General features: G+C 54.8%; 9 protein-coding genes across 9 annotated transcripts; 6 read left to right on the top strand and 3 right to left on the bottom strand.

Moving 5' to 3' along the window:
* Nucleotides 1-552: 552 nt before the first annotated feature.
* Nucleotides 553-4,134, top strand: ubc-25 (Ubiquitin-conjugating enzyme E2 25; the record flags this gene model as incomplete). Its single annotated transcript, XM_037318190.1, has 1 exon — nucleotides 553-4,134. The coding sequence occupies one exon, from the start codon at nucleotides 553-555 to the stop codon at nucleotides 4,132-4,134; it is 3,582 nt and encodes a 1,193-aa protein (XP_037184043.1).
* Nucleotides 4,135-4,522: 388 nt separating this feature from the next.
* Nucleotides 4,523-6,069, bottom strand: CGCA056_v002932 (37S ribosomal protein S5; the record flags this gene model as incomplete). Its single annotated transcript, XM_037318189.1, has 2 exons — nucleotides 4,523-4,743; nucleotides 4,809-6,069. 2 exons carry the CDS (start codon nucleotides 6,067-6,069, stop codon nucleotides 4,523-4,525), a joined length of 1,482 nt encoding a protein of 493 aa, XP_037184044.1.
* Nucleotides 6,070-7,400: 1,331 nt separating this feature from the next.
* Nucleotides 7,401-7,619, top strand: CGCA056_v002931 (uncharacterized protein; the record flags this gene model as incomplete). The annotated part of the gene is made up of 1 exon (XM_037318188.1): nucleotides 7,401-7,619. The coding sequence occupies one exon, from the start codon at nucleotides 7,401-7,403 to the stop codon at nucleotides 7,617-7,619; it is 219 nt and encodes a 72-aa protein (XP_037184041.1).
* Nucleotides 7,620-8,026: 407 nt separating this feature from the next.
* On the bottom strand, nucleotides 8,027-10,219 carry CGCA056_v002930 (uncharacterized protein; the record flags this gene model as incomplete). The annotated part of the gene is made up of 3 exons (XM_037318187.1): nucleotides 8,027-9,193; nucleotides 9,248-9,592; nucleotides 9,935-10,219. 3 exons carry the CDS (start codon nucleotides 10,217-10,219, stop codon nucleotides 8,027-8,029), a joined length of 1,797 nt encoding a protein of 598 aa, XP_037184042.1.
* A 2,114-nt stretch (nucleotides 10,220-12,333) lies between these two features.
* mae1-0 (Malic acid transport protein) lies at nucleotides 12,334-13,748 on the top strand (the record flags this gene model as incomplete). Its single annotated transcript, XM_037318186.1, has 8 exons — nucleotides 12,334-12,376; nucleotides 12,433-12,602; nucleotides 12,653-12,660; nucleotides 12,711-12,860; nucleotides 12,912-13,173; nucleotides 13,228-13,270; nucleotides 13,320-13,663; nucleotides 13,746-13,748. 8 exons carry the CDS (start codon nucleotides 12,334-12,336, stop codon nucleotides 13,746-13,748), a joined length of 1,023 nt encoding a protein of 340 aa, XP_037183153.1.
* A 344-nt stretch (nucleotides 13,749-14,092) lies between these two features.
* On the top strand, nucleotides 14,093-15,244 carry CGCA056_v002928 (uncharacterized protein; the record flags this gene model as incomplete). The annotated part of the gene is made up of 1 exon (XM_037318185.1): nucleotides 14,093-15,244. The coding sequence occupies one exon, from the start codon at nucleotides 14,093-14,095 to the stop codon at nucleotides 15,242-15,244; it is 1,152 nt and encodes a 383-aa protein (XP_037183152.1).
* Nucleotides 15,245-15,969: 725 nt separating this feature from the next.
* CGCA056_v002927 (uncharacterized protein) lies at nucleotides 15,970-17,646 on the top strand (the record flags this gene model as incomplete). Its single annotated transcript, XM_037318184.1, has 2 exons — nucleotides 15,970-16,389; nucleotides 16,444-17,646. 2 exons carry the CDS (start codon nucleotides 15,970-15,972, stop codon nucleotides 17,644-17,646), a joined length of 1,623 nt encoding a protein of 540 aa, XP_037183144.1.
* A 365-nt stretch (nucleotides 17,647-18,011) lies between these two features.
* On the bottom strand, nucleotides 18,012-18,854 carry aclN-2 (Aspirochlorine biosynthesis protein N; the record flags this gene model as incomplete). Its single annotated transcript, XM_037318183.1, has 1 exon — nucleotides 18,012-18,854. The coding sequence occupies one exon, from the start codon at nucleotides 18,852-18,854 to the stop codon at nucleotides 18,012-18,014; it is 843 nt and encodes a 280-aa protein (XP_037183143.1).
* A 1,988-nt stretch (nucleotides 18,855-20,842) lies between these two features.
* On the top strand, nucleotides 20,843-22,942 carry abp2 (ARS-binding protein 2; the record flags this gene model as incomplete). Its single annotated transcript, XM_037318182.1, has 2 exons — nucleotides 20,843-21,229; nucleotides 21,278-22,942. 2 exons carry the CDS (start codon nucleotides 20,843-20,845, stop codon nucleotides 22,940-22,942), a joined length of 2,052 nt encoding a protein of 683 aa, XP_037183146.1.
* Between the last annotated feature and the right edge of the window lie 216 nt (nucleotides 22,943-23,158).

Below are 23,158 nucleotides of genomic sequence, written 5' to 3'. Positions count from 1 at the left end.
TTCTTTCGCCAGTTTATTGCAGGCAGCCTTTCTTTGCCTCTGCAACTAAGTGGCTGTCGACAAGGCTTTTGTCGACGGCTCTTTCTCGAAAACAATAGAGGATTGATTGTACGCCCTCCCAAAGACGCACATACAGCTGGACTCTACCCATTACGCCTGCTTCACATTACGGTCAGTTTCTACTTCCAACTTGCGCCTTCTTGCCTATTTTCTCTCGTCATCATTATCGTCGTCTTCGTCGCCGTCTCTTGTCATCGTCGCCGTCGTCTCTCGTCGTCTTCACCCTTCTTCTTTCCTTCGCTTGCCTTTACTTCCTTCCCTTTCCGTTTCTAACTGGCCCTTTTCGTCCCCAATATCCCTCGTCCCTGTCCTTCTCCAGGTCTTTTCTTAACCAACTTTTTCCCCTTAAGAGCCGGCACCGTTGATCCCTCTGCTTCCCATTCTCGCCCTCACAAACCGTTTCTGGCCAACCCACTGGCACAAAGTACTAAAATCCGACTTCCAGACCCATTTCAGCAACGGCATTTCCCTGCTCCCGGGTTCATCGTCGCCATGACCCGCAGGAAATTCAACAGCGATTTGGCGCATGCCTGTCAGCAGACTGTTGACCAGATCTCTCAGGTCGCAAAGGGCGATGACGATGGCCAGGTTGTCCTCACCTTCTCACACGGCGCGATCTCCTCACCTCTGGTCATGCGCCTCATCACCTTGAATATCGACGACTATCCACAAAATTCAGGGTTCTTGGCCTATACAGATGATGATTCCACTCCTCGGTCTATATCTGCTCTTCTCGACGAGCTTCCAAGCGCTACACAAAGCAAGACGGTGCTTGAGACCCTTACCTACTTATCAAGGAAGTTGAGCACTGCCCTCGCTGCCGACGGAAATGGCTCTGATGTGGAGATGACGGATGAGAACGACGAGAATGACGACGAAGAAACCGAAGGGGAGGACGAATACGACTATGACGACGACATAATGGACTTTGGCCTGGGAAATGCCAACCCAGCTTACATTCAACAATCCGACGTTACCCAGGGAACTTGCGAAATCACCAGACGTTTCATCGACGATCTTCGCAAAGCCAAAAGTGCAGGCTTAAAGATTGCATTCCTAGGGGACGTCTCCGCTGACCAGCAATCCGGCTGCACCTTCGCACTCTCGCTCCCCGTGTCGCATCTTGGTCTTCCTGACGACACACTTGAGGCCTGGGAAGTCGAGCGCGACAGCTACATCGTCTTGCTCTGCAAATACCACTCAGCCTACCCTTCCGTGGAGAACTTCATAAAGCTTTCGCCGGGCCACGTTTCCTCGATGGAGTTCAGTTTTGGAAAGTGTGCGTCGTACAAACCCACGTTAGCTTCGGCCATTACCGCATTTAACCCCAAGTTCAACCACGTCGACGTCGACGATGAGAGCAAGATTGCGGAGGGCACCCCGTTCGTTCAGATCCCCATCACCAACTCGATCGACACCTTCATGAACAAGGAGCTGTCGTTGCTCCTGAAGTATCGCTTAGAATACGCCGTATCGTGGGACAGAGCCAAAGAACTACTGGACGAGCAGGCCAAGGCAGGGCACATGCGTGCAGATACAAGTATTTCAGCCCATGGCACGCAATACACGCCGGATGACGAGCAGCAGGTGTCATCAGCTGCCCGCCCTTCTCTCAACAAGGACTATGTGCGGGGTGAGCGGGATCAACTCAGCATGCCATTGATAGCTATGCAGTTCGCTCTGCGGTACTTTGTGAAGAGTACACAGTATTGTCTGGTGTGTCACCGAAAGACCGGTGCTGGATTGACGGCAATTAAGCCGTACGTGTGCGACGAGCCACTCTGTCTCTTCCAGTACATGGCTCTGGGCCTCGGACCTAGCATCGAACACGATATCATCTCTCGACCTTCTGTTGTCGATCTGTTGGTGTCTTTCTGCGCTTACGGTTTGCACGCCAATCGAATTCGCGAATTCCCCAAGGGCTTAGGTATCTATGTCCCGCTCTTCGGTTACGGTTCGATGCCGATAGCACCAGTCGGATACAATCAGTCGGCGACTAACACAGGAGGTGCCAACGACTTCAACGCCCAAGACGTGCCTGCATTCGTTATCAACCCTCCTCTGAAAGTGCAGGCCACGATCTCGAGAAAGAAATTCTTCCTGGATACCAGCCAGCAAGTGAACTTCAAGCCGGGAGATCTCATTGTCTTGGAAAAGGCAGTTTGCGTCACTGGCAGAGTTGAGAAGCCGGATTTGCACCATTGTCGTGTTACAAGCGTCGGCGTCATTCGAAACGCGAACGACAACATTGTCGGCAGAATGGTCGAGTTCGATTGCCTGTTCTCCACTCTGAGATACCTGCATCAGAGTAACCCCTACGGCATAAATGACTCGAATGGGCAAACAACTCCTGCTGCGGAGGACGCGGACAGCCCTGCCGCTGAAGACGAGGAAAGCGAGGCAGCGTTGTACTTCTACGAATACGACCTCGACGACCTGCCTGTGACTCACCAACGGGATGCTTTGCTAAGTCTGATCCAGACCATCCCGCCTATTCGATTGTTGCGAGAACACCTTCTGAGCCATAAGAACATCTCTCTCAAGAAGTACGACAAGATGACCAAGTCTGCTTTGGCTTTGCTTCGATGGATCGTGGCGTCCAACCGCTCCTTCATCGTCCAGCTGGACCAGAGCGACGAGTCTGCCACCAACGACATGGCGTATGCATCGAATAGAGAGCATGAGAAAATTTCTGGCCTTGACAGCAATTGGTTGCAGTTCCGTTTCGCACAAGGATCTCCTGAGAAGGAACAACGATTCAACCAAGCATTGGAACAGCAGAGCACCGCCCGGTATCCCACTATGTTCGCATGGCACGGAAGCCCGCTTGGAAACTGGCACAGCATCATCAGAGCCGGCCTCGACTTCAAGGACACACTGCATGGCCGTGCGTATGGCCACGGCGTGTACTTCAGCAATGCTCTTAATGTAAGCATAGGCTATGCGGGATCATCACACATGGCAGGTCTCTGGGTAGGATCAGAGCTTGAAATGTCTGGGGCGCTTAGCCTCTGCGAAATCATCAATCGGCCAGCCGAGTTTAAGTCAAGCCAGCCATATTACGTGGTTGACAAGGTCGACTGGATCCAGTGCCGATATCTGGTTATCCAGAGAAAGAGTTCCTTCAGGTACGCGGAGCCTGAAGCTGATGGAGCACCATCGGCGACCAAGACAGAGACGGAGTACATCACCCAAGATCCGCAGCATACTGTCGCCGGAATCAGCGCAAAGGTTCGCATTCCCATCGCAGCACTCCCAAAGTGGCGTCAAAAAGCGAGACCTGAAGGATCGTCTCCTTCAAACCCGCTCGTCGTGGACGACGATGATCATGACAACACCCCTGACACAACCGATGATTTCGACCTATTGTTAAGCATGAAAGGTAACACCGATGGTACTCAGCACACCGAGGACGACGATGAGGATATCATGATTCTCGAGTCCGATCCCAGCAAGCTCAGCTTCATACCAGGCACCCTGGATGTGGCTTCGCTCCCCATACTCCCACCTCCTACTTGGGCCACCGACAATGGACTCAAGCTTCTCGGCAAGGAGCTCAGCAAGTTACAAAAGCTACAAGTGAAAACTCCATTGCACGAACTTGGCTGGTATATCGACTTTGAAAGCATGAGCAATATGTTTCAGTGGATTGTCGAGCTTCACAGCTTTGAACTTTCTCTTCCGCTTGCCCAGGACATGCAGAAACACCAAGTTTCTAGCATCGTTCTCGAGGTTCGCTTCGGCCGACAATTCCCTCTTTCGCCGCCATTCGTCCGCGTCATCCGCCCCAAGTTTCTACCATTCTCCCAGAGGGGTGGTGGACATGTCACGGCTGGCGGCGCCTTGTGTATGGAGCTTCTGACCAACAGCGGCTGGAGTCCAGTTAGCAGTATCGAGAGTGTCTTGTTGCAAGTCCGCATGGCAATGTGCAGCCTCGATCCTTTCCCCGCCCGCCTCCTAGGCTCCAGTGGAGACTATGGCATTTGGGAGGCCATTGACGCATACAAGCGTTCCGCGAGCGCCCACGGCTGGCAAGTGCCCCCTGATTTGGACGTCACAGCCAATGGGGTTTGAGAGAGACGAAGGAAGACAAAGGAAGACGAAGGGAGCCGAAGGGAGCCGGAGGGAGACGAAGGGAGGAGACGGCGGGGATGAAGACAATGGAGCCGGTGACAATGGAGACGGAGACGAGGAAAGTGGAGGCGCCAAAAGGTATGGCAGCTTTGATCTTTGTCTGGGTCCGGATTTTGACCGCGGCGTTTAGGCGGGGTAATTTTGGTATCATGAACCACATCTGGGGAACGGAGTAAGGTATAAGGGAACCATCAACCCTTCAAGTCATGGGCAGCATAGCATAGAACAGTCACCCCAACATGAAAATGTCAGTAAAATCGGGCCTCTGGGAGATCTCTAGCGTTGCGCTTGACATGGTACAGTGGTATACAAATGGTATCCAGGTGGATTAATATACATTTCCGCCGTAGTACACCTTTCTTGCGTCAACCAGCTTCTTTCCGCGACCGATGGCGATTTGCTCGGGGTCGGGCTGGTTAAGGAGGCACTCGTAGACGACCTTGACAGTGTTGTAGGGGTTCTTGGATCGCATGATCTTGGCGGCCAAGTCATGGATACCAGCAAGGCGAGCCATCTCGAAGATACGGTGAGAAACACGAAGTCCGAAGCCTTGGTGTTGCTTGTCAGTGCCGTGTTGCCTGAGAACATCTGTTTTAGACAACGGGAGAACATACCTGGAGGACGAGACTGAATCTTCACGACAGTACCCGAGATCTTCTTTTGGACCTCGCCGTAGATGGTGCGGTCCTCGTACCTACGAATCGGCTTCATGTTGCGAATAGCCAGCATCTTGGCAGTGGTTCTTGCTACGTCGAGATCTGTCGACTTGGCCTCGCCCAGTCCGAGCCTGCCATTGCCGTTTCCGGCGGCGACGATGATGGAGATGCTGCGAATCTTACCCAGACGGGTCTGGTTGTGGACCCATCGCATGACGAGGGGCTTGGTGATGATGGTTTGGATGTCGGCAATTTTCATGCCGGTGGCGGCCTTGATCTTGGTAAATTCACCCGTACCGTCGAGCTCGTCGTCCTCGGCGTCCTCGGGCGTGTACAGGCCCTTCACGCCCGGGATCTTGCCGAGAGGGGGCTGGACCGCCGAGTTGCCATCGGGGCCGTCGGCGGCCTTCCACGAATCAAGTTTCGACCCTTGCAAAATGTCGATATTGTCGTCGTCCGTGTTGAGCTGCTGCTCGAACGCCTTCATGAACTCCTCGTCGATCTTCTCGAGCCACTCGCGGCCCAGGGACTGGTCCGCCGGCCTCGACTCCTTCTTGCCGAGGACGTCCACGTCCTCTTCGACGAGGAACTTCTTGCGCAGCTCCGGGTTCTCCTCGAGCTCCTTCAGCTCCTCCTCCGTGAAGTCGAGGACCATGGGGTTCTGCTTCTTGATGTTGCGCAGGGCGCGGGCGTAGGCCTTGCCCATGGAGTCCTTGAGCTCAACCTCGACGCGGTTGGCCAGCTTCTCGACGTGGTTGTCCACCCATTCCCTCCGCGGCAGCCACTCCACCTCCCGCGGCTGCACGGGCTTCTGGGGTTTTAGGTCGATGACGGGCTGGATCTTGGAGAAATCTTCAATGTAGTTTTGGCGGTAGGGATCGGTGCGTAAACGGCCCTGCAGCATGAGGTCTTTCGGGTCGATGGCCTCCTCCGCGGCCTCGAGGGCCTCCATCTGCTCCGGGGTGTATCGCTTCCTGAGCATCTCCTTCTCCTCCGGGGTGTATGCCGGGAGGTATTGCTTTACTAACTTGTCGAGTTTCTCGGGGTCACTCGTGACGCCCATTTTCTCGGCGGTGATGTTCCTGAACCTCGACCTCCTGCGAGACGATTTGCTGGAGGAGCTGTGGAAGAGGCGAGCGGGCAAGACCGCGGGGGCGGCGGTCGTCGAGGTACTTGTGCATCTCGACAGGACGCTCCGGGCCGGGCGTACGGCGTTCATGGCGGCGATCGGGTCTCTTGCGCCAATTCAGAGCCGGCTGCACGAGGGGTTTGTCGATTGTCGTCGCCGCGGGGCTCGGGGTGGTGGGTGCGATCGCGTGCGTTGGCCTTCCGTGGTCGACCTCGTTGCTGCGCGCCAGGCTGGTCGATAATTTTTTTGGAAGCTCAATTGGACGTACAATCGCCTGAGGTTGATTTACGACATGTCATTGGCTGGAGGGGCATCCGCTGCAATTGAGGCCTGGCCCGTGCGTGCACAAAGTGTTGGCCGTGGCTTGAACTGATCTCGGGAGTCACATGATCTCGGTGGATGAGGGACTCGGCCGGCGCCACACCGAAACGTCCGGGGTGAAGAGCTGAGGCTTAGGTGCTGGCCAACTGAGGACGTTTCTTGGCTTCCTTGGCTCATTTCCAGGGACAGACTTACCTAAGGTTGGCGCCTGGATCTGCTCACCTTAGCCTCACGATCAGCCATGTGATGTTCGCTCCCACAAGGCAACGCTGGCATAGACGGTGATCGCGGTTCCTGGCGGCAGCAACTATTTGCAAATCAGACCAAACCTCTTCAGACCGGAAGCGCATGGGGGCATCGTGGAAGTCGAAGAAGCCTCACCAGCACAAGCCCAATTCCCACTGCACCGATGGACCCCTTCCCAAGGGCCATGCCGACTAACCGCTGCAGTCCGTCCCTGCGCAGCCAATCAGCGGAGGCAGACATCAGTCGACATTCTGCCGCAGGCCTGAAACGCGCATCGGAGCCCGGCCCCTCTCCTTTGTGGCAGGGCTGGCTGGGCTGGTAGGCAAAGCTCAACCACCAAAACGCTGTCGCGTCCAAGTCTCACCCACCCAAGGGCGGTCTAGCCTGCGAAGGGGCACTGTGACCACCATAGGGCCATTTTCCCTTCCCTCCTCCAGGCCAGCCGTGCAAGCTTGTACCTGAATGTGACGTCTCCCGTTTCGAGAACGGATCATCTTTCCATACAATCCCACGAACCCTCCCGCGCTTCCCTATTTTCCCCCTTCCTGCATCCCGTGTACCTACTTTCCCTTCTCTTGTTCTTCGCAAAACCTTCTCTCTCTCTCTGGCACTAATCACGCACCTCGCAATACCCGTACATTGTGTGGTGTTTATTCCCTTGTGACTGGCGCACTTGAGACTCAGACCTTCATTTTGACTTTTCTTTCGATTACACACCTTTTAATTCACCACCACCACGCCACGGTCTACACCGATTGCAAACGACTCTCACGAAGAGCGACGATAATCACGAGTCATCACCAAGACCGATCCGCAATCCGTACCATCCCGTCGCCACTACCACAGCCGCAAAGATGGGTCAATTCGACTGGTTCCGATCCATTGGCGCCACGCCTGAGGCCGTGGCCGTCCTGAACGACCAGCCCATTCTGTTCACGATCCTTTTGATCGTCCTCGTCGCCGTCATTCTGCAGATTGTCCTACTCTGGTACATCCACTTCGCGACGTTGAAGCCGGAACAGAAGAAGAAGAAGGAGCCCAAGAAGGGAGCTGCCAAGGGTGGCAAGAAATAGGTGGAAAATTGGATTCAGCAGGGAGGAGTCACGACTCTGTTGGCAGGATCGTTCCGACAAATATCCGTTTGCGTTTGGATTACGGCCGCGATCTCGGATTCGACCACCGACTGCGTCTGGCGAAGCTGGGCGATCTGATGCGAAGGATCGTTGGCATGCGGAGGGAGAAAAGGCGATGTCATGGCGTGGGAATAATGAGCAGGTTGGTGGGGGTTTCGACAGATGGGACCGGCCTTGTTCGGGTCAGTGGAGGACGAACTTACGATGCTCGAATGTCACAGGTTGCACTCGGCATCATTTTCTTGCGGCATAACTTTTTCGGTATAGATTTTCATCCACCAGAGGCTCATCTTGGATATCAACCGAGTTTCTGTAGTTCAACAGCGCTTGAAGCTTTCAAATCATGGCTACCCGTTTTCGAGAAAATGCGGCTCCTCTTCCGCTAGCATGACATCCTCCGGCCATATATGTTGCTGGTATAACACCGACTCTGAACAGCCTTCATCAGATTCAAACCCGGCGTCATGTCGCCAAGAACCGTCGGCAGATGGGTCGCGTAGAAAGCCGTTTTCAGGATCTTCGCACCTTGACTCCGGCCTGTATAGTTCCATGCCGCGCCCTTCGCCCTCCACGCCTCTATTCTCATATCCATGCGATGCGTCTTCCCATGGCGGTATTAGTTCCGTGTATCGTTGGTTGTTATAATGGGAGTCGTCCTCTTCGGCAGCGTCCAAATCAAATCCTTCGTAGTCGTCACGAACTCTGTCATCGTTACCCATCAACCAGTATTCTTCCTTGCCAGCACCATCTGATTCCAGCTCTTCGCCAGTCTCCGTGTCAGAGAGAGCAGGCGAAGCCTCTCCATAAATGCTGTGTTCAATAGCTTCGTCATCCATATTCCCAAAATCGCTGACCGTGTCTTCATCAAGCCCGTCCGCAGACCACAGATCTGGCCATTCATCAGCTGCTGTATCGTAAAAGCGAGCTGGTCTTCCAAGGTCGTCGGCCCAATCTTCACGATCGCCGTCTGGAAAATCAACTTCCATTTCCCAGCTCGGTGATGCGACTTCACTTCGAGGTTGGCTTGGGTTCTCGTCCTCGCCGAAGTCAGATAGCTGATATCCGCAGTCAGAATCAAATCTCCCCGTTTCAGGCCCTTCCAAATAGCGGTGTGGCGACAGAGGAGCTTCCCAGGCCAGCAGCTCTTCTTCGGAAACCATGGCGAAAGTTTGATCCAAGTCGTCATCCATGAAATCTTCGACGTTGTTTTCGTCGTCAGACAAAGTCTCAACTGCTGTCGCGGCGAAAACAGCCTCCGTATAGCCAAACGATCCTTGGGGCACTGCGCGACGTCTTTGGCGAACAGGAGGCGGCACAGTAGTTTTCGAGTTTGCCAGCCCCCAAAGTTTGCGCGCCACTTCTCCGACATCACTGTCTAAAAGGTCTCGGCTCCGCGACGATAGCTCGTCTGAGTCACTAGGTGCTATGATTTCCGTGGAGCCGGTATGAATTCGCTGCGCATCGACGAGTGTCGAGGTCAGAATCGGTAGGAGGCGTGATTGAACAGCGATTGCCTGAGACTGTCAGTATGTCCGTGGGCAATACGTAGTTCGGATAGGACACCATACTGATAAGTGCTTGGTGTTCAGCACCTGTGGCATGAGAAGGCTGAGGGAAGGCGATGCCATCTTCGTAATCGTTCTGAAACCAGCCATGGCTTTTGGTCCAGATATCAAGGTGAATAGGCTGGCTTCTACAAGACCTTGAATGGCGTCCAAGTACCGCGTCATTTCACCCTGGCCATCCGCGCCATCGAAGTGAAGGTTCTCAGCAGCCGGTGCCGCAGGAGCGAGTACTGGCTCGTCATCATGATCTTCGCATGCAATGGCTGAAATGGAAGCCCCTTCAAGGGCTTCAAGGCCAATGCCCGAATCTTGCGTTTCTGGGAGATCTTCTGTGTCGTGCAGGGACTCCTACTTCGCTGACAGCACTTCAGATTCCTGGAAGCTGTGACGAGTAAGAGTCGAATTCAAAGCAGCTCTCGTGGATGGCGGTGGGCCTTTGACACCCTCGGTTTCATTTGCTGCGTCGTGCGTCTGATGGAAAGAGAATGTGCAGGTAAGATGTTGCAGTACGAAAATTGACGTGCCTGGGGGTCCAACATTCTGAGACACATCGCTCTGATATTCCATCTTGAATGTAGGCGATTGCGAGGCTTGAAGTTGTTGGACTTCTCGAATCAGCCGAATCCCCAGCTGGTCCCAAATCCAAGGAAGTGTTAGTCGACATTCAAAAATGGCTGGGGGTGTACTTACAGAGCAGGCTTGAATGAAGCAGGCCACATCATTCACGAGACGTTTGGGCGAAGATGTGTCCTCAATAGGCTCTTCCTCGAGTATTGACACATGGAGTCGGCATATTGGCGCTTTCGACAAGTTGATTCTTCCATCCTCCAGAACGGCGAGAAGCTCGTCAGGGTCCGACACGGCAAAGTCTTCGAACAAGGAGCGCAATGAGAAGTTGGATGCCACGGTGACGCTTAAGGATGTTTTGGTATGGCGGAGGGCAAAGGGATCAAGTTGTATAACTGAGGAAACCATGTTTGAAATATAAACGAAAGGTAGGCATCGTCAAACGAACGGTATTCAACTTGTCGATACGGCAAGCATGAAGCCAGTAAGCAGGGTGCAGCGGGTATGCTGCCCCGGACTGTCAACGCCACAAGTTGTGCGGGGATAGTGCGAGCGAACCCCACTCTGCACGGTGGATGGACGTCCCACCTCGTTGTTATACGTGGAAGACAAGCAGTTTGAGAAACCGCCAGTTCTTTCTGTGTCTCGCGGCTGTATTTCCTGTGTTTGCTAAGTTACTTCCATAGAGAACGATAGTAGTAGATGACGAGCATACTGATAATAATAACGATAAAGGCGATAACGAGGGCGAGGGCGACAGCAAAACAGGGTACATGCCAGCCTACAGAACAAGCAGTCGCTCTGGCACAAGAGAAATAGACGTCTCCGGATTGAGGATACGGAGACTTTTTCATGCCCACGATATCAGACTCTCACAGTCCGTCGCCTTTCAGATCACTTTACAGTACATCACACAGGTAAGGCAGGCCGCGGAAAATGCAACCGTGACACAGCACATGTCGAGGATCGACTGAAGTGCACAGTGTGTGAGATGTAGGGAACTCAGTTCGCATTTTCAACGGGAAAACAATGGGCCACACGCTTGGGCGACAGCGGTATGCGCTTGCTCTAGCGCATCTTATCTTGGGGGTCCTCGGACTTGTTCAACTTCCATGGCGGGCAGCTAACACCTTTACGTGATCCGCATACTGATAGACTGTTGTAGTGGAGCAGAAATTCATAGGCCGGGCAACTTGGCCCACATTGCGGCTAATGCACCCAGTGTGTCAGGCTCGGCATGTTGCACCCGTTTTTCCTCGGCGAGCACGACAGAAGCTGGGCAACTGGACTGCCAAAAGTCTGAATGACGCAGGCACCGCTTCACACTTCCGACGTCTTCCTGGGGCCTGCCTTACTCACTGCGGATCAAATTCTGTCACTTACCAAGGAAACGCTGACGACACTCGACAAGGCCTACCCGCTGTGTACTTGTGTGCTACTGTGCATACATCCACATTTCGACGACCTCCTCCAGCTCGGCTTGAATCCATTGCGCACCATCACCGCTAGTTCCACGGGTTGCTATCTCATGAGGCAACAAACACACGACCACCGCCACCAATCAACAAACGCCGTCAACCAACTGCCTCCAAAGTAACGAGAAAGTACCCGGTCACGCAAGAAAACTGAGCAGCACCTAGCCTGGCTATCTTGGCCGCTGTCACCGGACGACTCCGAGCTCCTCTATCTCCCAAGGAAAGGACCAGGATCTGCGGTCGCGGTCCTGCACTACGAGTCGGCATCTGACAACATCCATCCACCCACACACGTCTCATCCACGGCCCGGCCTAATCGTCACCCCTCCCGCCGTCCCCCCGTCCTCCTCCACCACCACCACCTCTTTTTTCCGGTCCAAAGCGCGGTGCGCGGAGTTGCGTCTCGAACGCCCGCCCAGTTAAGAGCATGCCTCTTTTCGATCTTGGTTCTCTTTTCCTCGACCACGTCGTTTTCATCACCAACTTGGTTTACATCAACATTGCCCTGACCAATGCCGAGCCCAGCATACTCTTTCCTCTCTATGTTGTGTCGAAACTGTTGGCCCGAGGACCTGACGATTGGGATTCCCCTACTGCGAAATGGCCGCCGCCAGTCCCCACGTGGTAGCCGATTGCGGCTACCAAACTCCAGATGAGCTCAATCGTTCTGCCTATTTCTCTGCTGCTCCTGAAGGCGCCTCAGCTTCTGCTCCTGCCCTGAGTTCGCCTGTGAGGCGCCCGGCATTTGTTCCGCATCCTTCGTATGGTCCTGTTCTGCCGTCCAACTCTAGTCCAGCCGCCTCCGATCATCAGCCGCATTCAAATGGTCATACTGCCGACAATTTGGATTCGCGCATGGAGAAGGACTCTAGTAAAAGGTCACCTAATGGTCGGGTTGGTCTTCGCGATAGGATCGTCTGTCATACGTGGACATGGTTCACCATGGTATTGCACATCTTGGCCTTTCTCTTCACATTTCTAGACTGACTGATAGTAGACGATGGTATGACACACCCACTTCTTGATGCTCGCTATCTGGCACTCACCATGACACAGGCAACTGGGGGAATGGCAAATGTAATACATTCCCGTAAGTTAACCAATCCCGAGCATGGAATGCGAAACTTCAAACTCACACCTAGACAGTCCCGTACCAAGCTGCGTGGCTAAATGGCATAGCCATAGCCTTCTTCTTACTGAATGTTCTTCTTTTCGTCATGAACTGTGTTTTGGCAACACTGCGCTTTCACTGGCGCCCAGGGACCTTGGTTCATACCTTCACCGACCAGACAGAATCACTGTTCATACCGGCATCCGTAAGTCGAGACTATCTTGGGTCCTATAGTCACTTACATTCTGCCTCTAGGTTGTTTCGTAAGTACTATCTAGCGCCCGCCCATCAGGACAAACTCTGAACGTGACAGGTTTGCCATCATATGCATCAACATTTGCCAGTTTGGTGTTCCGTATGTTGGGCCATGGCTCCTGAGGATTATGCAAATCCTATTCTGGTCGTATACAGCGATGAGTATGCTGGCTAGCGCCATCATATACATGGTTCTATGGTCTACATTGTAAGACTTCACTAAGCTGAGAAATCTCATAACCTGCTGATGGTCTTGAAGAGCCTTCCCCATCCACACTATGACGCCAACCTGGGTCTTCCCAGCCTATCCTCTACTTCTCACTGCGCCCTTCGCCTCAAACCTCATCATGGCCGCATCCCAGACGAATCAGAAACAGGTCGTCTTGAACAGAACGGCGATTGCGCTCTCTGCTCTGGCCACACAAGGTGCAGGATGCTTGATCGCCTTCATGATCTCAGCCGCCTTTATCTATCGATTAATGACACAGAAGCTGCCACGCGACTTTCAGCGGCCTGGTGTGGTACGTTGGTTGTACTGCCGTCTGCTCGAGAAGAAAGTACTCATCAGCTATTAGTTCATCTCCATCGGGCCATTTGCATTCACGGTTGCCGGCATAGGTAAGATTGGCTATTGTAAACATTCATGATGATTTGCTGACCTCCATAGTTCTGCTGGGAAGCCAAGCCGACCAGATCTTGCCTCAAGGATTCTTAGGCACCGACCTAGCCGTGCCAATTATCAAGGTGCTCTCTGTTATGATCGGAGTGTGGCTCTGGGGTCTCTCGGTGTGGTTCTTTGTCGTCTCCGTCGGGTCGTTATGGAAGTTTGTGCGGCCAGCAAAGAAGATGCCTTTCCAGATGACGTGGTGGTCGTTTGTGTTTCCCAACACTGCGCTCATAACTGCCACTGCAGCCCTTGGAAAAGTGTTCCAGAACTCTGGACTTCAGATTTTTGCGTGTGTCATGGCTGCAGGATTGATTGTGGTATGGGTTGTGGTGTTTGTGACCATGGTTCGATGTCTGTACAAAAGGGAGCTGCTTTGGCCGAAAGATACCCAATGATGGTCAAGCCTAGGCTGATTTTCCGTCTAAGTAATTCCAAAATGAACACCAAACATGATACCAGGCGGATGCGGTGCCGGATAGTTGATCGAAAAGCCAATTCCGCCAATTCCATGATATTAGCCGTTGGAAACGCCTTCCAGGCACTGCTCCCCCCCTGTCACGCCCACAGTGCGGTGTTCGCTAAAGGGAGACCGGTAGCGGGATGTGAGTGGGGCCAGGTGTCCTGCTCCCAACCTACCAACCTCTCACTCACCAACTCAGGCACGGCCTCATCGCTGATGTCAAGTGTCCTCATTGGGAATCTGCGAAAACATTCTCACATGGCGTCATATCGAACTTACTGGATTAAGGAGTGATACTCATACTCTGGCCATAATGTCGTGGGACTCCAAGTCGGCGTTGCGCCGACGCCAAAGCAGCAACGCAACCTCAGCCAAGAACATCATCCACACACGCCAGCAGTCCAAGTCGACCATTGAGCCGAAATCGAGCCATGTAGCCGACGACTTCTTGCAAGACTTTTTGGATCCCTCTTTCGATCCTGCAGCCTACCTCAACGCGTCGATGCCGCCGTTACAGCCCAGCGGTCACCATGCCTCACGAAATGGAGGCCAGACTGTTCCTTTGGCCGACCTCTCCAACGAGACGCAGACGCTGCTATCCCAGCTTAATGTCCACACGACCAGACTCTCAGGAACCCTCACACAGCTGACTGACGATATTCTGAGAAGTGGCAGTCGACTTGCATATGAGGTGGAACTCTTGCGAGGAGAGACGTTGAGTCTTGCCGAGACGATGAACGACACGTTACAAGACGACATCAAAAAGTTTGTCCCCGGTGGTCTCGATGAAGCCACGAAGGACGCTCCTCCTAAGACGACGGACCTGGAGGAAAGGAAGGCTTCAGTCGGCGCGACCAAGGCAGAAGAAGCCACCTCAGCGACGGTATCGACCGAGGATGAGGGCGCAGTTGAGGAGCCACCGTACATCAAGCAGCTGCGCACCCTGACTGTCGTGCGGTCTCGCCTGGACTCTGTAATCAAGACGTTTGGCGATGCCATGGACTTTGTATTTCCGCCTTCAGAACTCTCAGTCAGCTCATCCTTCCTCTCCGTGTCAGCGCCAGAGCCCGGCTCCGATCAGCACAGCACGGAGGACAAGGGCCAGCAGGTACTCCAGAAGCTGCGGGACGAGATATCACAATTCCTGCACAAATCAGAGGACCCCGTTCAGGGAATCGAGAAGGCGGCGCAGCGAATCGAGGAGCTTAAGGACCTCAACCAAGTGTGGAAGGGCACGGCGGAGGAGAAGGGACGGACAAAGTTCATTGAGAGTCTGGCCAAGATGGTCGAGGACCGGCACCGCGATCTGATGAAGGAGGTGGACCAGGCGAGTCGGAACCAAGGCAACGGGAATGAGGGGAGAGCGCGCAAGGGGAGCGTTCATGCCGACCCCGCGGAAACGAAGACATATCTTGGTGGCTATGGCTTGATGAGCCAGCTGCAGAAGCTGAGAAGCGGACTGTAGGCTGTCATTATGAGATCACGCATCGAGTATCTGGAAATCCCAGACGTCCCAAATATGGTTAATACAATGTTGCTGCTTGTTGCTCATTATCGCGTACCCCATGCGGTCCTGAATTTCGGATCTGGTCTGTCGCTGTCTTCTGTCCAGGACCCTGTCGTACGGTGCGCAAGCCGCGATACACAGGGACAATGCGCTGGAAATTGACGTGGCACAGTGCTGCCGTTTTTTCGTCCCTTCTTGGTTCTGTCACTGGGCCTGGTCAAAGCGAAAGTCGTCGGCGGGCCACGGAGCCAATGAAAAATCTCAGTCCGCCAGCGGTCAGGTACAGAGCACCCTTGCAGCTACTAACTGAGAAGGCTGACAAGGTCGCCTGGCACAGGACCATTCTTTCGCGGTGCCCTCACCTTTCTCCTGCGGCCCAGCTTCCCACACAAACACCGCAGCGATTTGCCTTACGAATGGGCATTTGGTTAGGTTCCTCCTTTTCTGAGAGATGTGATTGAGAGATATATTCTCTTGTCCATACCTCGTCGACGTCAATCTATATACATCTTTGTCTTCTTTTCTCTCTGCCGCACCCGTCGCCCGAGCTACGGCTTGCGACGGCCGGCTTCACACCACCCGCCCGGTTCCGCTGACCAAAACCTCAATCTTCCTCCACGCTCAACCCGATCTATAACACTCGAAGCCAGCGATTCAAGTACGATCTTCGATTATTCAGTACCATGGCTACCAACGACGCAGCTCCTCCCAACCTTGGGGGCGCTTCGGGCCACCAGAAAACCGGTCGAGCGTCGCCCGCACCCGCAGCTCAATCGAAGCGCGACCGCAAGCGCCAGGTTCTGGCCGACAAGATCAACAGTCTCCAAGAGAAATTCAACCGGGATCGTGAAGTCGGATACCGTGACCAGCTCCAGAAAGTTCAGGTTGACACCAACTTGGTTCAGCGTATCGATCCCTACTCTGAAGACGTCCTCAGCGTCATCGCCAGCCTGCGCCAGGAGCATGACGAGACCCAGGGACAAGAGCCGCTGGCCGATTCCAGCCGGACCCTCCTCCAGATGGCAGGTCCCAAATTCGAGGACTTTGTCCAGGGTATCGAGGATCTCATTGAGTACCGAGACTTTCACTTACTCCAGCACATGGTGAGTGCGACCAACTTTTCCAAAGGTCGGCTAAACTGACAATTGCAACAACAGCACGAACACGAGCGCCGCCTCCACCAATACAAGAATGAATACCTCTACAAGGTCGAAACCGCAAAGCGCGAGCACAGCGCCCTCTCTGCTACGCTCCGCGATCGTCTCGTCAACACTCTGCTCTCGAGGAAAATCCGCCTTAATAAGGAGAAGGAAGCTCTGGAAATCTCCGACTCGTCCGCCTTGCTGCTCCACCCCAATCAGTTCAGCATTACCAACCCCGCCAGTCCTGGCGGCACACATGGGAAGCGAGCAACAAGGTTGCGCAAGGACGCCGAGGAGTTTCCGGGCTATTCGGATAACAAGAAGCGCAAGAGGAACCCCGGCGAGGACGACGGCTCTCCTGTCCCCTCCAGGCGGGCGCTCGACCCTAACAGCACGACACCCCTCTGGCAGAACGAGAAGCTTCGCGTCGCAGCGAAGCAGAACGGTCCCGCCTACAGTATTGATAAGCTTTTCACCGAGAAGGAGCTCACGATGGCGTACAACGCGGCAGCGATTGCCGCCCACAAGCACATTCTGAGGCACAAGGCCTACGCGAACGGTGGCTCGTCTCCCGGTAGCGATTCCGGTCACGGCGAGGATGGCGACCAGGATAGCGAGGCTTGGCCTGCAGCGCCCATGATGGAACGCACCAGCTCTCACGCGACTAGAAGTACCAGGGCTGGCATCAATCAGAATCTGATTGACGCCGTTGAGGGTGCCAATGGATTGGAGTTGCCCAAGTACCTCGAAATCATGCATCCGCATGAACCCGCCAAGCTGCCGTCATCATCCATGACCAACTACTTCAAGCCTGTCAGGGGAAACACCGATGCCAACCTCCCGCAGTCGCTGTCACAGGATGAGATCAGCTCTGACATCATGGTCATGGACCTGTTCAAAAAGTACGATGCTAGCCATAAGCCCGGCGATTCCATCGACCATCCCAATGGCAGCAGGAGGCTGCTTGAAGCTTCCATTGCTCCTTACACCAAGACGCCTTGGTCAGGCTTCAAGCCTGGTCCTCGACCGGACCCGACGAACCTTAGAGAGGATCTCCAACCGATCGAGAGCAGCGTGAGAGACGAAGCTCCCCCGCCCATGTCATCTCTTGCAGCCGTCGCTGCGGTACCGATGAGCCGCAACAGTAGCGCGGCTGGTGGTGCGGCCATGAGCCGGCAAGGCAGCTCCCGCGGAAAGGGCCGCAAGAACCAGTCATGAACATGCTGATGATTTTACGGTGTCTCGGAGTTCGGAAAAGGGTTGGGATTCGGTATTTGAACATTGATGGTTTCAGCAAGGCCAGCATCTGGGCGATACGTGGACAACACGTCCCCTTTCCCGCGGTTAGACTCCGCGTATAGAGCGACTTTGCATTTTCATTTTTCGAGACCTACGATTAAGGACTGTACGTTGTGGAAGCATACGGCTCCAGGACACAGGGTGGCATATGACACGAGAGCTTGTGATTACGAGGGGACGCGTCTCCATCTGATATTAAGACAGCTCGCATGCATTGATACCCTAATGCTCTTGATTTAACATGTTATCGTGAAGTCATTATCTAGTCTCTACTCTTTTCCCACTCAAGGCCCGAACACTAGCGCGCGAACTTCGATGCTCTCGCGGCCTTCAGCATCAGGTCTTGTCCTAGGGTCAACGAAAGCAGTATGAGCCAGTCTTCCCCCCTGAACCCCGGTCCCATCCCGAAGTCCCTCACTGTCGAAGCACTCGAGAAGCAGCCGCTCGTCTCCGGTCATGCCGCTCAGGTAGTACCACTTCTGGCTGGGGCTGAACTTGATCCCCGCGGTCTGGCCGGTGTACCCGTTGGAGTACCGATGCTCGATGGGGACGATGTCCGCATCGTCCAGCGTCGACGAGGAAGCGAAACCCAGCGGAAACGACTCGACGGGATTCTTGTTGAGCGGCCTCCAGACGTTGATGATCCGGTACCGGCCCGCCAGAAGCTTGTCCGCCTCCTCGGGGAGGTGCTTCTTCACGCGCTGGATGACGGAGACGGGCGTCTGGTCGATGTGCACGCGGGTGACGGGGTTCCTGTTCGCCTTGGGATCTGCGCGGCGGATGGTGTGGTCGAAGAAGAGGACCCGGTTGGAGCCCGGAACGTGCTCCAGAAGAAGCTTATCGAGCTCCGGGTAGTAATTCTGCTTAATGGACTCGTCGTCTACGAAATCCTTCTCGGCGGACGGGGGCTGGTTGCGGATGACGGCGAAGGCGTCCTGGTCGAGGTTGAATTCGGCCTCGCGGCCGCGGATGTCGTGCAGAAGGGCCTCCTGGACGTCGTCTGAGTAGTTGCGTCCCGGGAGGCCTTCGGGGACGATGGTGTTGTAGGGGGCGGAACCGTCTTCGGGAGGGGCGAAGAAGTTTAGGGTTGCGCGGACATCACCGCGGGGGATGGTGTCGATGGCCATTGTGTTTATGCTGAGAGGGGTTATGAGATACAAAGTCGGATAAGTTGGTCCGAGAACCAGGGGACGTCTGGTGAAGTCGAAAATGAGGCTGACGATGTTTTGAGTTTGAGACTTATACCGAGGTGTGCCGTGGCAAAAGTCAGGTGTAAGGGTTCACAATGAGATGCGGATGATGATGTTTCAATGGAGTCTGGTGTTTCCGAAGTCTTCGGGATACATGGGATTCACTATTTCTTTATACCTGTAGACATCAATGGTGTATTTCAAAGCAAGACGGAAAATGAAGCCATTCGAACCGCACAATGGCCATTGCTTGTGAGAGAGCAATCACGTCATTTGGGCTGATTGGACGGGCAAGGAGCAGCGCAGAGGATGGGGATTAGTCAAGCCCGGCCTCGAAAGGCGCAGAGTGGAGGATGCACGCGGAGATGGGCTTCTTGGCCGGCGGATTAGTCAAGGTGGCTTACGGCAGCGACTTTGAATTAAGCCGGGAGACGTGGCATTGGCTGGGTCCTTTGGAGCTGCAAGTCATGTAAGTGCGGGTTTCTATGCACAATGAATTTCGACTTGACACTTAGATTTGACGTCCATCAAAGCCCTGCGAGTCCGACGGGAAGGATTGCATCTTGCTGTCCGTCTCCGTCCCCTGACTACCTCCCCACCTTAGATGCTGGCAGCTGCTGGGACTTGGGCATCGTCGCGCATCGTTCAACCCAACATTTTGCGTCATTCTTCGGAGCATCTGACCGGACAAGTTAGGTTCGTGCAAGTCGAGGAGCTTTGATGCCCTCTTGGGGTGATAGAGTTCAATCTCTGGCAGCTACCGGTGCACGATCCCAAACGGCGAGATCAGATCGCGATAACGATAAATGCCGGTACAAACCCAAAGCATTCCCCGAAACTGGGGCTGCCGGGAATAAGCAGCGTGAAGGGTGGCTTTTACATAAGCAAATGCGATCTGGGGAAGCCGGTCGATGATGACATTCCACCGTGTAAAAGAAACAGTGCTATCGATAGTGGTCACTGGCTGCAACCCTTCACTCCAAGAGGGTGCAGCCGCTTTCCCACCCGACTCACCCACTTTTCCCACCTGAGGGTGCTGCCCACTGCGTGTGTTGCAGTGTTCCACTGCCCAAGCATCGGCACTTTTCTGATCTTCTTCAGCGTCTGAGTGGTCTCTGACGGGTGGTGGGGCTCAGCCGGCGCACTGCTTGCAGCGAACCAAGAGGAGCCCGCCCCCAAAAGCCTCCCAATCAGTGGCGACGGCTGAATGAAAGGGAGCCCAGGGGCCGGTTCTGCCCCCTTTCAGCAGCAGTGAATAAAGGCTAATTTTAGTAGTGCGGACCTTCTCCCGGCGTGCCTCCTCGCAAGGGCCCTAAATGAACTCCGACCCTCCGTCCCGTCCGCAGCTGCCACTGCTGCCGCTGCTGCTGGCTGCTGCAAGCTCAGACTGCCCGGCCGAGTCGATTGATGTTTGAATTGAACCAAGCTTTTTCATCTTGAAAGCCTACCTCCATTGACACGGAGCTTGGTATCCGAGTGAGATCCAGTGAAGGGACGAAATTGACATCGACCGTCGGCTTTTACCTGTCGGGGATTACGCCTTTTGCAATTGTTGGAATCTCTTCATCCACAGTACCACCGCGCGCCTTCAACACCATCAACCGCGAAACCACAGAGACAGAGACAAATTGGGGTCCCGCTTCTGAACGGTGATGCCTCCGACATCCCCAGTCACGTCGCGTCGCTAGCTTGCCCACTTGGCTGGCCTGGCCTGGCCCCCTCCCTTCGTCTCTTCCGTCGCGCAACCCTCTGCCAAATGCGCCTGGTAATCGTTCATCCCACGACTCGTCCATGTTGATGATGATGATGTCCATTTCCACGGACCCTCCAACACCGACTCGTGCGCCATGATATCCCCGCAACAGCAACACCAGCACCGACACCAGCATCCAACCCGCTTGCATGGGCAACCCCCGTCGCCGTCCATGGCCCATCAACACCACTTGCCACTCGCAACCACAGCTCCTCTGCCGCCGCCATCCTCATCATCCATGACGGCACGCTCGACACTCCCAGACAGGAACGTGACCGCTGCCACCATCGAGGAAGCCTACGTGCAGTTCGTGCTGCATTGCAATCCCGCCGTGCCGGCTGAGACGGACACCGCCGCATTACGGGAGGCGTTCCGGGTGCCGCCAAAAAGCGGCGGCAAGAGCTTCAGCACTTTTACCCTATTCCAGCTCATCAGGCAGCTGGAGACGAAGGAGATCAAGACATGGGCCGAGTTGGCGCTCAAGTTGGGCGTCGAGCCACCCGACCAGGACAAGGGGCAAAGCTCGCAGAAGATCCAGCAGTATGCCGTCCGCCTCAAGGTATGTGTGAAAGAGTCTTTACGGTCCGAGAGAAGCTGATCATTGCAGCGCTGGATGCATTCCATGCATGTGGATGCCTTTTTTGAGTATTTGATGGATCATCCGCATCCATACTGGACTGAGATCCCTGACGACCCGACTCCTGTGTGTGAAGCAGGACGGGATGGCGTAATGGCGGAGGACGACATGGCTCTTCGAGCCCTATTACCACACATCAAGCCTCGACGTGGGAGGAAACGTCCGGAAGATGACGACCTTGCCAAATCTCCGTCACAGCGCGCCAGGATAGACTCGCCGCCGATAGGGAACGGCTACAGAGAAAACCTGGGTTCGTGGTCTGCTCACCCCGATGGCAGGGCTACCTTCGGCTGCTCAGATCCTCTAAAGCTGAGCGCAAATACAGCATCGGCATCCGGCTGGCCACAAGCCCCTGACGCGCAGACACCACTCTCAGCGTACCCTCAAGGCCCAATGTCTGCCATCACGCCGTCGACAAACCGCAATGCATTCTGGGGTGAAGCGGAGCCCAGGTCGGCAATCACGCCATCAAAACCAAAGGGGTCACATCGGAGGCACGGCGCCAAAGTCGTCTCTTCAGCATGGCGGAGTGGTGGTCCCGGTGCCTCCGGCAAGACCCGCGGCAGGCCGCCGATGAACAAGGCCAACGTCGACGGGCCGTTTGTAGCATTTCCTGCGGATGGACCAGCTTACAAAAAGCCTAGCCCAAAGAACAAAAGTGTCGAGACGCCGATCACGCCCGCTGCTTCAATAACCCAAAACACACCACCAGATATGCCCCAGGACTACTACTTACCGCGCATACCGCAGATGCCGCGGCCAGCGAAGCCCAGCATCTCGTTACAGGTTCCCAACCGGCCCGGCGGCGCAGTCCGGCTGGCAACACCGCCCCCGCCTGTAGTCATGGTCAACGGTGACCTACCAGACGCGGGGACTCTTCAAACGACGGCGCCGGCTGTCGAGCAACCTCTCGGCAGCGGCGACAACGGCTTAACACAACCGCCGGTAGACCTGCGAGCCCAAGAGACCGCGCCAGACGTTCTGCCTGCCGTGAAGGGCAACGAGCCGCCGCCGCTATCGAACGACATCCCCGTCGGTATGTTCGAGAACATGGAAGACCGCACAAACATCGAAGCCGTGCTCGGCTACTTCACCGAGGAGACGGCGAACGGCGAATGGGTGGACCAGGACGACAACCCCATTGAGGGGTGCAGCATGGCGGAGGCGTCTGCACTAGTGCACACGACGGTCGAGAGAATGTGGCAGACGGCACCGAATCAAGACGCCTTCCTAATCAACCTTGCAGCATTAGCCGGCGGTAGAGCGCTGATGACGACGAGCAAGCTAAAGGTCAAGCGAGAGATGGAGTACGAAGACCGCGCGACGTACAGCTGCGCGTGGGAGTTCCGGATAGGGAGCATCCGCGGCAACTACAACATGGTGCAGACGGTCATGTATAACAGATGGAAGAAGACTGAGGAGGAGAAGGACAGAGATAAGCCGGCCGAGAAGGCGACGATAGGGGGTGTCATTGAACCAGAGTCGGGATGGGAGCAGAAATACCGCGACCTGCTGGCGGTGTCTGAACGGCGAGACAAGGAGTTGCAGGATCTCAGGTCCGGGCTGGTATCGACGCTCAGCAAAACTTTCAAGGATGCCAAGGAGCTGGACGAAAAGCATACTAAAAAGGTGTGAGGGCGGGGCGGTTACCCGGGAAATGGAAATAACGGCACACAGCACATATCAATGTTTGGGGGCTGTAGGTGTAATATTTGAAAGGGCATGGGAGCAATGATTCGCATTTGGAACGACCAAAAGCATTCAAGCCGGCGTGGGGAAATCTTGACATGGGACCGGCTGGAAGTCTGGAGTAGTAGGCATATCACCGAATATGATGTGTTCTTGGATCAC

The sequence above is a fragment of the Colletotrichum aenigma genome (assembly GCF_013390185.1).
Source record: "Colletotrichum aenigma strain Cg56 chromosome Unknown KSG_Cg56_contig02, whole genome shotgun sequence".
NCBI classification, from domain to species: Eukaryota; Fungi; Ascomycota; class Sordariomycetes; order Glomerellales; family Glomerellaceae; genus Colletotrichum; species Colletotrichum aenigma.
Note: the sequence above shows the minus strand (reverse complement) of the source record. Positions and strands in the feature narration are given on the sequence as shown.